This window comes from Canis lupus, chromosome 32 (genome assembly GCF_048164855.1).
Source record: "Canis lupus baileyi chromosome 32, mCanLup2.hap1, whole genome shotgun sequence".
In the NCBI taxonomy this organism is placed as follows: Eukaryota; Metazoa; Chordata; class Mammalia; order Carnivora; family Canidae; genus Canis; species Canis lupus.
The window spans coordinates 33,201,015-33,214,426 of NC_132869.1; the positions used below are offsets into that span (position 1 = coordinate 33,201,015).

At 49.7% G+C, this 13,412-nt stretch overlaps 1 protein-coding gene across 5 annotated transcripts in view; it reads right to left on the reverse strand.

Annotated features, from left to right (window-relative positions):
• IGDCC4 (immunoglobulin superfamily DCC subclass member 4) overlaps nucleotides 1-13,412 on the reverse strand; it is a 40,421-nt gene that overhangs the window by 19,561 nt on the left and 7,448 nt on the right. For 2 of the 5 annotated variants that reach the window (XM_072809177.1, XM_072809176.1), the window contains exons 2-5: nucleotides 11,054-11,398; nucleotides 10,248-10,389; nucleotides 3,530-3,666; nucleotides 2,002-2,142 (exon numbers count right to left, since the gene is read on the reverse strand). In XM_072809177.1, coding sequence (XP_072665278.1) covers nucleotides 2,002-2,142; nucleotides 3,530-3,666; nucleotides 10,248-10,389; nucleotides 11,054-11,398 — 765 coding nt within the window. Of the gene's footprint in view, nucleotides 1-2,001; nucleotides 2,143-3,529; nucleotides 3,667-4,550; nucleotides 4,691-10,247; nucleotides 10,818-11,053; nucleotides 11,399-13,412 lie in introns of those variants that run through there. The other 3 variants (XM_072809179.1, XM_072809180.1, XM_072809178.1) reach the window with 3 other exon arrangements.

Genomic DNA, 13,412 nt, shown 5'->3' on the forward strand with positions numbered 1-13,412 from the left:
CTCTCTCTTCCTCTGCTCCTCCCTGTTCATGCGTGTTCTTGCTCTTTCTCTCTCTCTCCCTCTCTCTTGCTCACTCACTCTCTGTCTCAGATAAATAAATAAAATCTTTTAAAAAGGCAAAAAAAGAAAAAAGAAAAAATCTGGAAGAAAATACACTTGTATGTTAACTATTTTAATCTCTTTGGGTGGTGGAATTTCTGCTTTTCCCTGGTTTTCTACAACAAACACACATGACCTTCGTAACCAGAAGAAAACAAAACAAAAAGCCATGTCTCTTCCCTGACTTGGTGGAGTAAGTTTCTAGAAAAGGAACAGTGACTGGCATCAGGAAGGACATCCTTTTCCAGGCTTTCTCTTCCCAGTCCCTGTCCAGGAGTACTATTAGCAGACTTTCTTCGAGGGAGCTCCCAGGACCACCAGCGTCAGGATTCTCTGGGGCAGCAATTCTCAAATCCTCCGTGTGCACTCGAATCACAGAGTCTCTCAGGGGACCTTGTTAAGATGCAGAGGCCTAGGGCAAGCCCCAGATTCTGCATTTCTAACTAGCTGCAGCGGGTGGGTGCAAAGACCACAATTTCAGTAGCAGGACCTAGGGCAGTTTTAAATATTAAGATTCTTGGCTCACAAACTGTCCAGGCATGAAGGAAGGGAGTCTGCAGTTTTAACAAGCTCCCTGCAACATCCTGATGCAAGGTCAGGATTTGAGAAACACTCAGAACTTCTGGGCGACATCACCTACCCTAATAATAGGGCCTTGCTCGTGCCAGACTCCCCCTAACCAGGCAAGTGTCACAAGTTCAATGAGGTGTGCAGGTCGGGGAAGTCCAAAGATACCAGCACTGTCCAATCTCAGCAGTTCAGTGGGAAGTTGTTCGGTTTATTTTTTTTCTTTAAACTCTACATAATCATTACATACCCTTTTGAACGTGAGATAAAACTTACGAAAAGGAGACAGTGTAGGCTAATAGACTGAGGCAAAGGAGAAAGGTAAAGAAAGTGAGGTTTAAGACTTACTTTTGCCATCAACTTGGGAAAAGTCACTTCTCATTGACAAAGGAAACAAAGATAATCTTTGCTGGGGCGCCTGGGTGCTCAGTGCGTTGAGTGTCTGACACTTGGTTTCAGCTCAGATCATGATCTCAGAGGGGTTGGGCTCCCTGCTCAGTACAGAGTCTGCCTGCCTGTCCCTCCCCTCCCACTCTGCTCTGCTCCCCCTCTTGCATGGCCCTCCCCCCCAGCACTCTCTCTCAAATAAATAAATAAAATCTTTTAAAAATCCTTGCTTTTCTTCCATTCAGAACTGTAGGAAGTGGTGTACCAGAAACAGAACAGGCTCTAAAGTTTGGGCATTAAGCTCTCTGAGCCTCAGTTTCCCCATCTGTCTACTGGGAATAAGAGTCCTCACTCCTACCTCCTTCAAAGGGCTCCTCCAGGCTCTGGCAGGAGGCTGGGTGGAGCGCTCCATAGGCGGCAGGGTGCTGTGTGACCAGCATCCTCACTACCCTGATGGCATCTCGTGTAACGCAGTTCCCCCCGGCACTTATCACTTGCTGCCTGATACTGTCAAATCTCTCTTCCTAAGTATGTATCTTATCTCCCTCACCCAGACGATGAGTGGAGAGGGCAGGATTCCTGTCTCTCTCACCTGACTTTTTTTTTTTTTTTTTTTTTAATTCACTGTGCCCAGCATGAAGACAAGCACACAAGGCAGCAGCAGCAATCCAAGTGGACCAGCAGTGGGGTCTGTTCTCACCCGACTCTAGGTCTCCCACATTCACTTGCAACACCATTAAGACCACTCTAAATAAGTGGACTCAAAGTGCTTCATAAAGGAAACATACTCCACACTGATTGAGGACTAAGTCTGTCCGGGTGTTCCTCAATCCTGGGAGAGGAGTTCCTGTGACATGGAGTGATCACCCTTATAGCTTCCCAACCCGAGGATACATGAGATGCCACGTCCTCCTTTCCCAAGCCTTCAGGTCACCTCCCTCCACTTACCCTGTCGGACCCAGGACACAAAAGGGATGGGGTCAGCGGAGGCCACACATTCCATCACTACACTCTGGCCCGAAACCACAGTGGTGTTCTCAGGGGCTGCCACAATGACCACGTCCTGCCCCCTGGTGGATGCCAGGGACCCTGGAGAGAGATGGCAGGCAAGCAAGCAGCCTTACCATTAGGTGTCCTTCACCTGATGCTCACAGTCACCTGGTGAGGCACATGGGGTGGGGAACAGCCAGGGTTTCATTGGACAGATGGGAAAAGCAGCCGCAGAGTTTGGCAGAGCTAGGACTGGAACTCAGAGTTCTTTCTCTTGGAGCCAGGAGAGGGATAACCTGGCCTCTGGCATACCACCCCCAATCTCCCCTACCAAATGGAACCCACCCTTCAGGCAGAGGACCATCAGGGTCATGGGTAGACTTAGAGCCTGGATTTTGAGTCTATAGTCATAGGTTCTGGCTCCAGCACTGCCATTAATGTACTGTGCGACCTTAGGCAAGTCCCTTCTCCAAAGGGCTTTGGGCTCCCTGTGGGAAAAGGAGGAGGTAGGCTCGAGTTTCCTCCACTCGACAGCTCCAGGAGCAGGGGTTCCCTGCCAGGTTCTCCCTGTGACCCAGGCCCCAGGGTTAGCATGGTGAATACCTGGTTTGTCCAGCAGGTGGAGGCAGAGACCCCCTTTCCCTCATAAGGGCCCCAGCACAGGAGGGAGAGTGAACCGGACCCAGAGACCTGCTTACCAGCTAAACCACAGGAAAGTAGGATGGAGTGGAGGTGGGAGGGGTGAGGAGGGGGATGGGAAGAGATGTGCAGAAGGGCAGCGTTGGGCGGAGATGTCATGGCAGAGGAAGGCAAGTGAGGCGCCGCTGGGGGAGGCCTGTGCTGAGATCTATTGAGCACCTGCTAGGTGCCAGGCACTTTCTACTCTTATCTCAGCTATTCCCACAACCTCCCTGAGCTAGACATTTGATAACAGCTCAGGGTCACACAGATGGTAAGCAGAGAGGCCAGGATTCAAACCAGATCTTTCTGACCCCAGAGCCTGTGCCCTTCCTACTGCATCACGCCAAGACAGGAGCTTTTCAGAGAAATGGAAAGAACAGGATCACCAGACTGCAGGGAACTGGATTTGCAGTGCCCAGCCAGCAGCAAGGGGTGAATCTGCTCATGCCCAGAGGGCGGGGACCAGGGCTTCAGGGCACTGATACCTGCCTTCGGATGCCTTCCCTCCCCCCTCCCTCCCGTTTGTCCCTACCTGGGGATGCCCCACTCAACCTTAGGGAGCACGAGCATCTTGTTGGAAGAGAGCCCAGGCCTGGGAGTCTGAAGTCTCGGGTTCCAGTTCCAGCTCTATCTCTGACTTGCTAGGTGGTACTGCCCTCTCTGGGCTTCCTCACCGCACCTGCCCAATGGCACTCCTACACTGTCACCTGTTTAAAGGCAGAGCCTGGGCCTCAGGAGGTACCTCTCAGCTCTGATGTGGCTGATGTCAGAAGACCCCATTCCCCCACCCAGCCTGCCCCCGTACCTCTTCGGGCCACGCTGAGCACGGCCTCGTGGCTGAAGCGCTGGCGGACTGAGCTGGTGGCCACGCAGCGGTAGGAGCCTGCATCACTTTCCTGAATGTCCAGGATCTGGAGGACCCCGTTGGGAAGAGTGATGAGCCTTGGGAAGGGGGAAAGGGCACCTATGAGATGGGCAGGAGCTCCGCAGGGAGCGGTCCTGGGCCCACCTCCCCCTCCAGCTTGAACTACCCAAGGCATCTCACTTTCAAGCATCATTCATACTAAAAAACACAAACTAAAGCTGTGAGATACCATTTTTACCTATCAGGTTGGTAAAGATCAAAAGGTTTAAGGACACCCTGTGTGGATGAGGGAATGGGGGAAGGTCCCCCTGTGGTCATGCCAATCGATACACCTGCCTGCAAGGGCAAGCCGGTAACAGAATCAACCCTGCACGTGCCTTTCAACCCAGCAACACTGCTTTGAGGACTCTCTCCCACGGATATTCTCAGGCATGTACACAAAAACATGTTTAATGATATTCACTCGAGCACGGTTACACAATGGTGGAAGACTGGGAATAATCCAAGTGTCCATCTGTGGGGTGGGAGCTAACTAAATCGGTTTGGGTACATTCATACAATGGAATGCTAGACAGCTGTTAAAAAGGAGGCAGCTCCATGTGTCCTGAAACAGGACGATTTCCAAAGTATGTTTGGTACAGAACAGTGTGTGGGGATATGCGCACTTGTACGCTTGCACTGAAGGTCCCTGGTAATGGTGGTTGTCTCTGGGGAGGGGACCTGGGATCCTGGGGCTGATGGTGGGAGACTTACTTTTTATCATATAGCCTTCTATACAACATGAACTTATCTACCCCCTGCCTATATTACCTTCTCCCTCCCTGATAAAAATCCCTTTTATTCACACAATGTCATCTGACCCTCAAAACAGTCTGAAGAGATAGCAGGCATCACAATCTCCATTTTACTGGTGACAAAACTAAGGCTTCAGAGGCACTAGGGTGTTTTCCCAGGGACTCACAGCTGGAGCAGAGTTGAAACTTGAATCCAGGTCTTCTGGTGCCAAATCCCATGTTCTTCCCACTTGCCTGTCTCAGCAGCCATCAGATGGCTAGGGAAAGGATGGGGTCCCTGGGAAGCCCCAGTCAATACACACACTACCTAGGAGGGGTAAGGATGGATGAAAGTGGTATTCTCTGCCCTATTGGTTAAAGGGTTGGAAAGCGGCTCAGGTTAGAAAGGTCTGGAGCCCTTGCTTGGGAGATAGTGCAATGGAGGCAAGGCTGTATCCTTGCAGAGGACACTGGGGTGGTGGTAAGTGGAGTGGGCTCTGGTTCAAGTGGAGGGGGTGGGTGGTGGGTCTTCCTGAATCCTCCATCTATGATCCTTGAAAGATTAGCTCATGTTTGAGAGTCCCAGTTTCTCAATAGAGCAAACGCTGCTGGTCCCTGGATGTAGGCTAGGCCAAGGTCAGAGAGATAATGGGGCAGCAGCGTGCCTGATGAAGGTCCATGGCTCATGGAGAAACGGGGTATGAAACAACCCAAACACAGGAGAGAAGAACTAGCTCAAGGGTATTGGGAGAAAATTCTGGCCACAGACCTGGTAACTGCTATGGCCCAAAGACTTAGAGAATGAGCATAAACCTGCTTCACTCCCTCCCTCATCCCACAGGCAAATCCATCTGGTGTCTCACCCTCAGCTCCAGCAGCTGCTTGCCTCAGTGCTGGGGCCAGCAGGGGAGAAGGCACATGGAGGAAAGGGTGGCTAGAGGTAAAATCCTGGGCCAGGAAACTTTGATGGGAAAGGACAAATGGGAAGGAAGGAAGGAAGGAAGGAAGGAAAGAAGGAAGGAAGGAAAGAAAAGGAAGGAAGGAAAGAAGAAGGAAGGAAGGAAGGAAGGAAGGAAGGAAGGAAGGAAGGAAGGAAGGAAGGAAGGAAAGGGAGGAAAGGATAGCTCTTTTCTGATGTGGTGTCATCACTGAGCCAACAGAAGTGGGATGAAACCACTTTCACTGTTCATCTAAAATCTTTTGTTTTGTTAAAATGTGTTTTTAGAAGCTCTGTCCTTGGAAAGATGTCCAAGATATATTGGTTAGTGGGGGCGGGGGGAGTCACAAAACAGTGTTTATGAAGCAGTTCTATGTTTGGAAACTAGATAAATGATATGTTAGGATATGCACAGAAAAAGTCAAGGGCAGTAAAGCTCACATCATTCAGGGAGGTTTTCTCTGGCAGTGCGATCACCGGGAATGCTTATTTGTTGTGTTTAAAATTTTTTTCTTGAATATTTATTAGGTTGGAAATATAAAACTTTTAAAAATTGAAACTGAAAAAGGCATATGCCCTTGAACACTGTGTGGAACTCCCAGCTCTCACACAAGAGAAGCTGTGACATAGAGGAGAGAACTGGTTTCAGCAGATGTGATTTTACCAAGCGACATCACATGTCTGGGCCTTGGGTTTCTCATCTGAAAAATGGGTTAAATAATTCTGTCCTGCCTAATTCAAAATCCCGACCCTAATGTGTTAGGAGCTCACATTAGATAATGGACACAAACACTATCTAAGAACTGCAGATTCTAAACACACATTTACAATGATATAAACTGTACACATATTTTAAAAGATTGGGGAGGGAAAAATCACAATAAACAACTGTCTGTGTCCAGTTGGTAGGTGATTTTTTCCCATTGAATTGGTATGCTTTATTATTGTAAAATTAATTCAAACCTCAAATAAAACAAAATAACTACTTCTAAAATGAAAAGCGACCTCTCTCCAAAAGGAAAGGATCATTCCCTTTCCAAGCCTGAGCTTGAGCCTGCTGCCCCGCCTCCCAAAAGGGATTCAAGAACACAGCAGACGGGGGCGCCCGGGTGGCTCCATCGATAGAGCATCTGTCTGCCTCGGGCTCATGTCCTGATCCCAGGGTCCTGGGATTGAGCCCCATATTGGGCTCTCTGCTCAGTGGGGAGTCTGCTTCTCCCTCTCCCTGCTCCCCCTGCTTGTGCTCCCTCGTGCTCTGTCAAATAAATAAGTAAAATTAAAAAAAAAAAAAAAAAAAGAACACAGCAAAGGGGCACCTGGTTTACTTAGTGGGTAGAGAATAAGCCACTTGATCTTGGGGTCATGAGGTTCAGCCCCAGGTTGGGCATAGAGATTATTTAAAAAAAAAAAGTACACAGTAGAAACTACACAGCTGCTCTGAATTTCAGAAAGATCAAGGAGCTCCGACCCCAAGCCCTTCAGAGATCCACCTAGGGAAAAGGGACCCTGGCTGAGGGTCACAGGGGGTTGACAGACACCCTAGGTACTGGGAGATGGGTAGGGTGGAAGGCTGAACTGGGAAGCCTAAGGTACTGAGGTCCATTGATGCTCTGTTTTTAAGTGTGAGTGAATGGTGATAACAAAACGACTTCAAGTGGATCCAGACACACATTTTTTTATCCCAGTGGTTGTGTATTTATTTTTATGACTACCTTATATTTATGGTAAGTCTTGCTGGTTTTCCATTTTACTGCAGTGAGATAATGTTCCTTTTTAGTACGTGTTAAAGTTACAAAAGAGAGCCGATTTAAAGAAATGTATTAAGTAAGTGATTGAATAAATGGCTTCGGAATGGCCAAAATTATAAAGGGGGTTTGTGAATTCCTAGGATTTGGGAAACATTGCTCTCATTGATTACTGGTTCCCATGGAAAGAAAATTATCCCCTATCATTAGAAATTAGTATAAGTACCAGTGTATTGCCTTGGGGTCTAATCTTCACCATCAGCTCCAAAAATATGCATATATACCTTGGCAGAGTGTGTTTATTAACTGCACATGTGTGCACCCAACGCCAAGGCATATGGTCTCCTCCAAACCGCTGGGCTGAGCTTATGAATAGCATATTTGTACATGTACTATATCTGGGCATGTGTAAAAATACATACCTTGGGCATAATCAAGTTGCTGTTTTAGACATTTCTTTATTTCCCCCACACAATGTGCCGGGACATGCTAGCCTGGCTTATTTATAGCTAAGGATCACTTTTCAGAGGACTTGGGGGCAAACATTCTGAGAGCCCAGGAACTGGCAGCTCCAGACTTCTGGGAGAGGCCTGTGGCTTCGTAGAATGATGCCTGAACTAGATGTTGAGAGGCGAGGGAGGCCTACTGTTTGCTGAGAAACTCTGGGGGAAGTCACTTCTCTGCTCGGAGCCACAGTTGGACCACCTGACTTCTAAGCCCATCTGCAGCATGAACTTCTTCAGACCTTGCAGCTTCCCCACCCCAACCACCAAATCACAAGGGGCCTGTGTGTCATTTGTGCCAGGTTTCTGGCATCCCACACTCTGTGTCCTAGTTCTGTGACCTGGGCCGAGTTTCTTCTGTCTCTGGTCCTCAGTTCTCTCACAAAACAATCCAGATAATAATATCTGCAATAACCATATGCGTAGACCACAGGAAGGATGCTCATGGTGTGTTAAGTGAAGAAAAAGTAGAAGTTGCTCTATAATTCCATTTTTGTTTTGGGAAAAAGGGTGAATGAGCAAAAAAATCCAGCATGGGGGCACCTCGGCTGGCTCAGTAGGTAGAATGTGTAATTCTTGATCTAGGGGTCGTGAGTCTGAGCCCCACATTGGGAGTTTACTTAAAATAAGCAAACAAACAAACAAAAAAAAACCCAGTATGTGCAGTAAGACACAAACTTTAAAAGAGGATATTGGGGTGCCTGGGTGGCTCAGTGGTTGAGCATCTGCCTTCGGCTCCGGTCATGATCCCAGGATCCTGGGATGGAGTTCCACATTGGGCTCCCCACGGGGAACCTGCTTCTCCCTCTGCCTGTGTCTATGCCCCACCCCCTCTGTCTCCTATGAATAAATAAATAAAATCTTTAAAAAAAATAAATAAAAGAGGATATTTATAAAAATTCCAGAGGATAGCCATCAAAACTAATAGAGGCTGTCTATGCGCAATAAGTGTTTCTTCTGTTTTTGCATATGTGAATGTGAAAAATCCATCTTCCAGGAATATAACCTAAAAGTAAATAGAGGAAAATATGGAAAACATGAAATACCTACCTTGAAAGATGATGGGAAGGATTAAGGGAGAAAACAGCTCTCATTAAATGGGGCCTATCATGCCTTTTGACATGCAGCAATTTCTCTGCTCTCTCCTACTCTCTCCAGGGGCTGCCAAGAGTAGGCTCTCCCTTGGTTCTCACTTAGCAACCCCCAAGAAGCACCGACCAAGGGGCCCACATTTGGAAGGCACAGAAGTTAAAGCGTCAGCCAGCGCTACAAAGGCTGGTCAGCACTTCCAGTGTCGCTCCCTAGAATGCTCACTCATGGGATGTTAACTGGGTTAACACAGCAAGAGAGGCTGTGGGCAGATGAGTCTAGGAAGTGCTGGGTTCAATGAGCTTAACAGGCTTTCCATACAGGGCTTCTCAGAGCCTTGTCAACTCCAAGGGGGGGATTTAGAGGCAGTTTTCCCAGCGTTATTTGACCACAGAATACTTTTCCTCAAGAAGCACCTTTAGTGACTAATGTGCTACAAAGAACAGTGACCTAATCCAACCCTTTCATTTTTTTTCTTTTCCTTTAATTTTATACATGGGGAGGATGAAGCTGAGTGAGAAGGGACTCTGTGAAGAGCAACAGGCTAAGCAATCATCCACATCAGCACCTTGACCTCCTACCCTTCTTCCTCTGTTACAACTGTTGCAGGGATGTGCCCTGTCACTTTTCCACCCAGAAATTTCTTTCACTTCCACCCCTACGTAGATATGAGCAAAAGTCAGAGGAGCTGGGACAACTCAACACACGCAAGACAGATGAGTCTCAAGGCAGGGAGACTTGGAAACCAGTGTTTCTGAGCCCAAGGAGCCCTACGTCCACCAGGAGAGAAGGAGAGAGCAAGCTGGTAACTACAGCTAGAGAGCTGGGGAGGTGGGGGGATGCTGGAAAGGCCTTGGAGCTACATTTCCAAAGATGTAAGAATCCATAGGGTGACAATCCTGTTTTGATGCCAGCTTGAAGTCCACAAAAGCAAATGAGCCTCGTGCTTCCTGCTCTTGCTGCATACATCTGGGCCTCCCCAGGAGGCCACAGAAGTCCTGGGTCTAGATTCTGCTTCTCTTTCACCCAAGAAACTCTTCCCTGGGATCACTCTACCTACCCACTATCTTGATGAAGAGGGAGCAGGGTAAAATGGGAAGGGTCTCCACAACCAACCCCCCCACCCTATTTATCAGATCCTGCAAACCACGGGATGGAGTTGAGAGAGGAAAAAGGTTATGCATCCTGGGTAGCACCTCCAGAGGATCCCGGCAGAGAGAAAAGCCTCCCAGCAGTGTTTGTGCTCTTAACGGACAAACTTCCTGCCACTGACTCACTGTGTGGCCTTGGAAGAAAGGTAGCTTCTCTCTGGCCCTTAGTCTCCTCAATAAGGCAAGTGATTGGACTAGATAAGCTCTGAAGGACTCTATCACTGCTCTCTATCTAAGCTCCATAGCTTAGTGGGAGGCATTCTTTGCAGGGAACAAAAAGTGCTTGCCCAGCTTCTCTTTGGGGCCTAAGTGAGCTGAGAGTCCAGCCATGGTTGTTCCTATGTCAGTCTAGACAAATGGAGCCACCATGACCCTCAGTATCCTGCTTCCAGAGCTCATCCCAGGGCCCTCTCTGGCTCCCCACTGGGACCCACTCCCCACTCCCCTATAGGACACTCACCGAGGCTCCTCAGCCACTGGTACCTGGTCCTTCTCCCAAGTAATGACGGGCGCTGGCAGCCCTTCGATGTGGCACTCGAACCGAGCAGTCCCATTCTCTTCCACCACCTGAGACTCCGGGTGTAGAGAGAAGCCTGCGAGTGCTGGGGGTGAGGTCGGTGAGACGTGGGCAGGGACAGCAGAGGAGCACGGGAAAGAGAGGGGGCACAGACAGTGAAACACATACACACATGCACATATGCACACGTGCACAGACACACAGAAGCGCAGGGAGACAGAAGCACAGGTAGGGCAAGTCCCAGCCCACAGACAGTTGAAGAGGCAGCAGGGGGATGAGAAGTGGTGATTATTGGTCAGACACTGTGTCAGAATGAATTGCATTGCCCCCCGCCAACATCACCATGATGGTCAGCCTGCAGTAAGAAGCACATTTCTTCTGGCCTAAAGTTATTTCATGAGGATCTGTGCCTCCTGAGAACCCCGAAGGGGTGAGCGGGGTGATGGGGCTTGACTCCAGGCAGTCCACCTGCTCCAGTGCCCCAGTCTCTTACCAGCCTTTCTGGCAGGCTTCCTGGGGGAGAACACAACTTAGACTCTCAAACTCAAAGGGGAACAAAAGGAGGAGGAAGAAAAGGAGAGGTGGGAAGAAGGTAGCCAGACCAGGAAAGGACCTATTGAGTGGGACAAGAGGCAGGGAAAGGGGGGTGGGCTCAAGAGACAGGCTTTGTACAAGGAGGTAATGGGGATCCCACTTCCCATACCCCAGGCTTCCTGGGTCTCAGCTCAGACCCCAATGCAGGCACTTACTGGCAAGCTTGACCACCGCAGCCTGGCTGGCCACTACTCCAAGGGGGCCATGGGCCAGGCAGGAATAGCTGCCCTCAATGACCGCGACGGCCCCAGGGGCTCCCTCATCACTGTCGTCCGGTGCTCGTGGCTGGGACAGCCACAGGGAGCCATTGGGTAGCAAGCGCAGGTGGTCGAGCTCCGGCAGGGCGCCTCCGTCCTTGCTCCACGTGATGCTGGTGGGGGGTCCAGCAGACCCCAGACTACAGCCCAGCACTGCAGCTTGCCCTGGACCCAGGATCACTTGCAGTGGCCCTGCACCACAGCTCAGCTCCACGGTGGTCTCCTGGGGCCACGGCAGCTCCCCTGCAGAGAGATTTCGGATACCAGGGCCATCAGCGGGTATCTTCCCACCACCTCCCACAGCCTCCAGGTCCTGAGTCACCCACCGAGGGGCTAGGGCGACTCACGGAAAGACAGGTCTCATGGAGAGACTGCTGTCTGGATCCTGGCTCTGCCCCTACCACGTGGGATCTTGGGCAATCTGCCGCTCTTCTCCATGCTCACCTTCCCTGGCTGCTCGGCTTCCTCATCCACCAAAAAACACCATTCATAGCAACAGTCTTCATAATAGGCAAAAAAGGAGAAACAACCCAAATGCCCATTGCTTGATGAATGGATAAATATCACACTCAGCCATCAAAAGAAATGAAGTACCAATACCGATACTTGCTCCATGGAGGAACTTGAAAAACTTTATGCCAAGTGAAAGAAGCCAATCACAAAATGCTACATATGATATGATCTCATGTCTGTGAAATGTCCAGAATAGGCAAATCCAGAGACGGAAAGTAGATTAATGGCTGCCAGGGGCTGGGGAGAGACAAGAATGAAGAGCTATGGTGAAAGGATATGAGGTTTCCTTTGGGGGTGATAGGAATGTTCTGGAATTAGACAGTGGTGATGGTTGTGCAACTATGTGAGCATACTAAAAACCACTGATGTGTACACTGTAGACGGTGAATTCTGTGGTGTGTGAATTGTATATCAATTAGAAAGGACACAGGAATTCCTTCCTCATAGTGCTGTTGTAAGCCAGGGGTAGGAAAGGAGTACCCCACGGTGTCTGGTCCAGCACAGAACTGGCACTCGCTAATGTCATCCCTCATCCCTCCCTGGAACCTTACATACCATCTTGACCACTAGCACCCCACCTACTTCTGCTTGGTGACAGGAGGGGCTAAGCCTTCCTTTCTACAGCTCATTTTCCTGAGGTCACTCAGCACACCAGAGCCTGTCTCCAGGGGCCCCAGAGGAACCTACAGCTCCAACACGGCCCCATGCCATAAAAGGGATGAGTAGGGGGAAAAGGAGGAAGGGAATGTCACCCCAGGGTTAAGGCAAAAACCTCACAAAGGCCAATGCTTATCACTTCAACCAACATTTCAACAAGGCCCAGTAACCATTACTCATAGGGAAGTGGTTGGCTCTCCTAGTTGTGTCTTCCAGAAGGTTGACTTGATGCCTCCTTGTCCCATACAAGCTCAAGAGCCCAAGGTCCCTTCTCATTCTCCGGCCTGAGACTTTGCTTAAAGGTAGAATGGCGCATCTGACAGTGAACCACGGACAAAGGTGAGTATAGTGGCACGTACCTACTACGAGGCAGGTCTGGGCAGGCAGCCACGGGAGGGCATGCAGAAAGCCAAATGGCTTGGGAATCAGGCAGCCCTCAGTTCCGGACCTGGCTCTGTCACAGTCTAGCTATGTGGCCTTGGGCCAGTCACTTCTCCTTCTGGACGTTAATTCACTCAAACGTAGCAGGTGATGTCTGGGATTCTATGATGTTAGGATGATTCAGTGAATAATCATACCTGGACATACCTACGCCTAAGCAAACACACAGAACATCTAGACACACACACACTGTAGACACGACCTTCCACACCTCAACGCATGCACCCCAGTTTCTGCCACACTCATCAAAACTTGGACTTGATGAGGTCCCACACTTAAGACCCCTGTCTGTCCCCAGGCTCTCTTCCCAGCGCTTCTAAAGAAAAATAAGACTGAACTGCAAAGAGAAGTCCCAGCTGGCCGAGATAAGGAGGCCAGGGCAGAGCCAGGGCTCTGACACTGCAGGGTGAAGGGTGGACAGGACCCCGCATTTCTTAATTCACCAGGAAGGCCCTGCTGGCGCCTCCCAGCTGCTCAGCTCGGCTCAGCATTACGGATGGATGCGTGCAGGGAGAAGGCAGCCTTGTCCTCACCCAGTGTCCATTCTGCTTGGGGAAACCCAACTGGCATTCACATCACCTCAGCCTCTTGGCTGTGGCGGGAAGAGCATTTAACCTTGGGGCAGAACAGAAGATCGAGTTTCCGG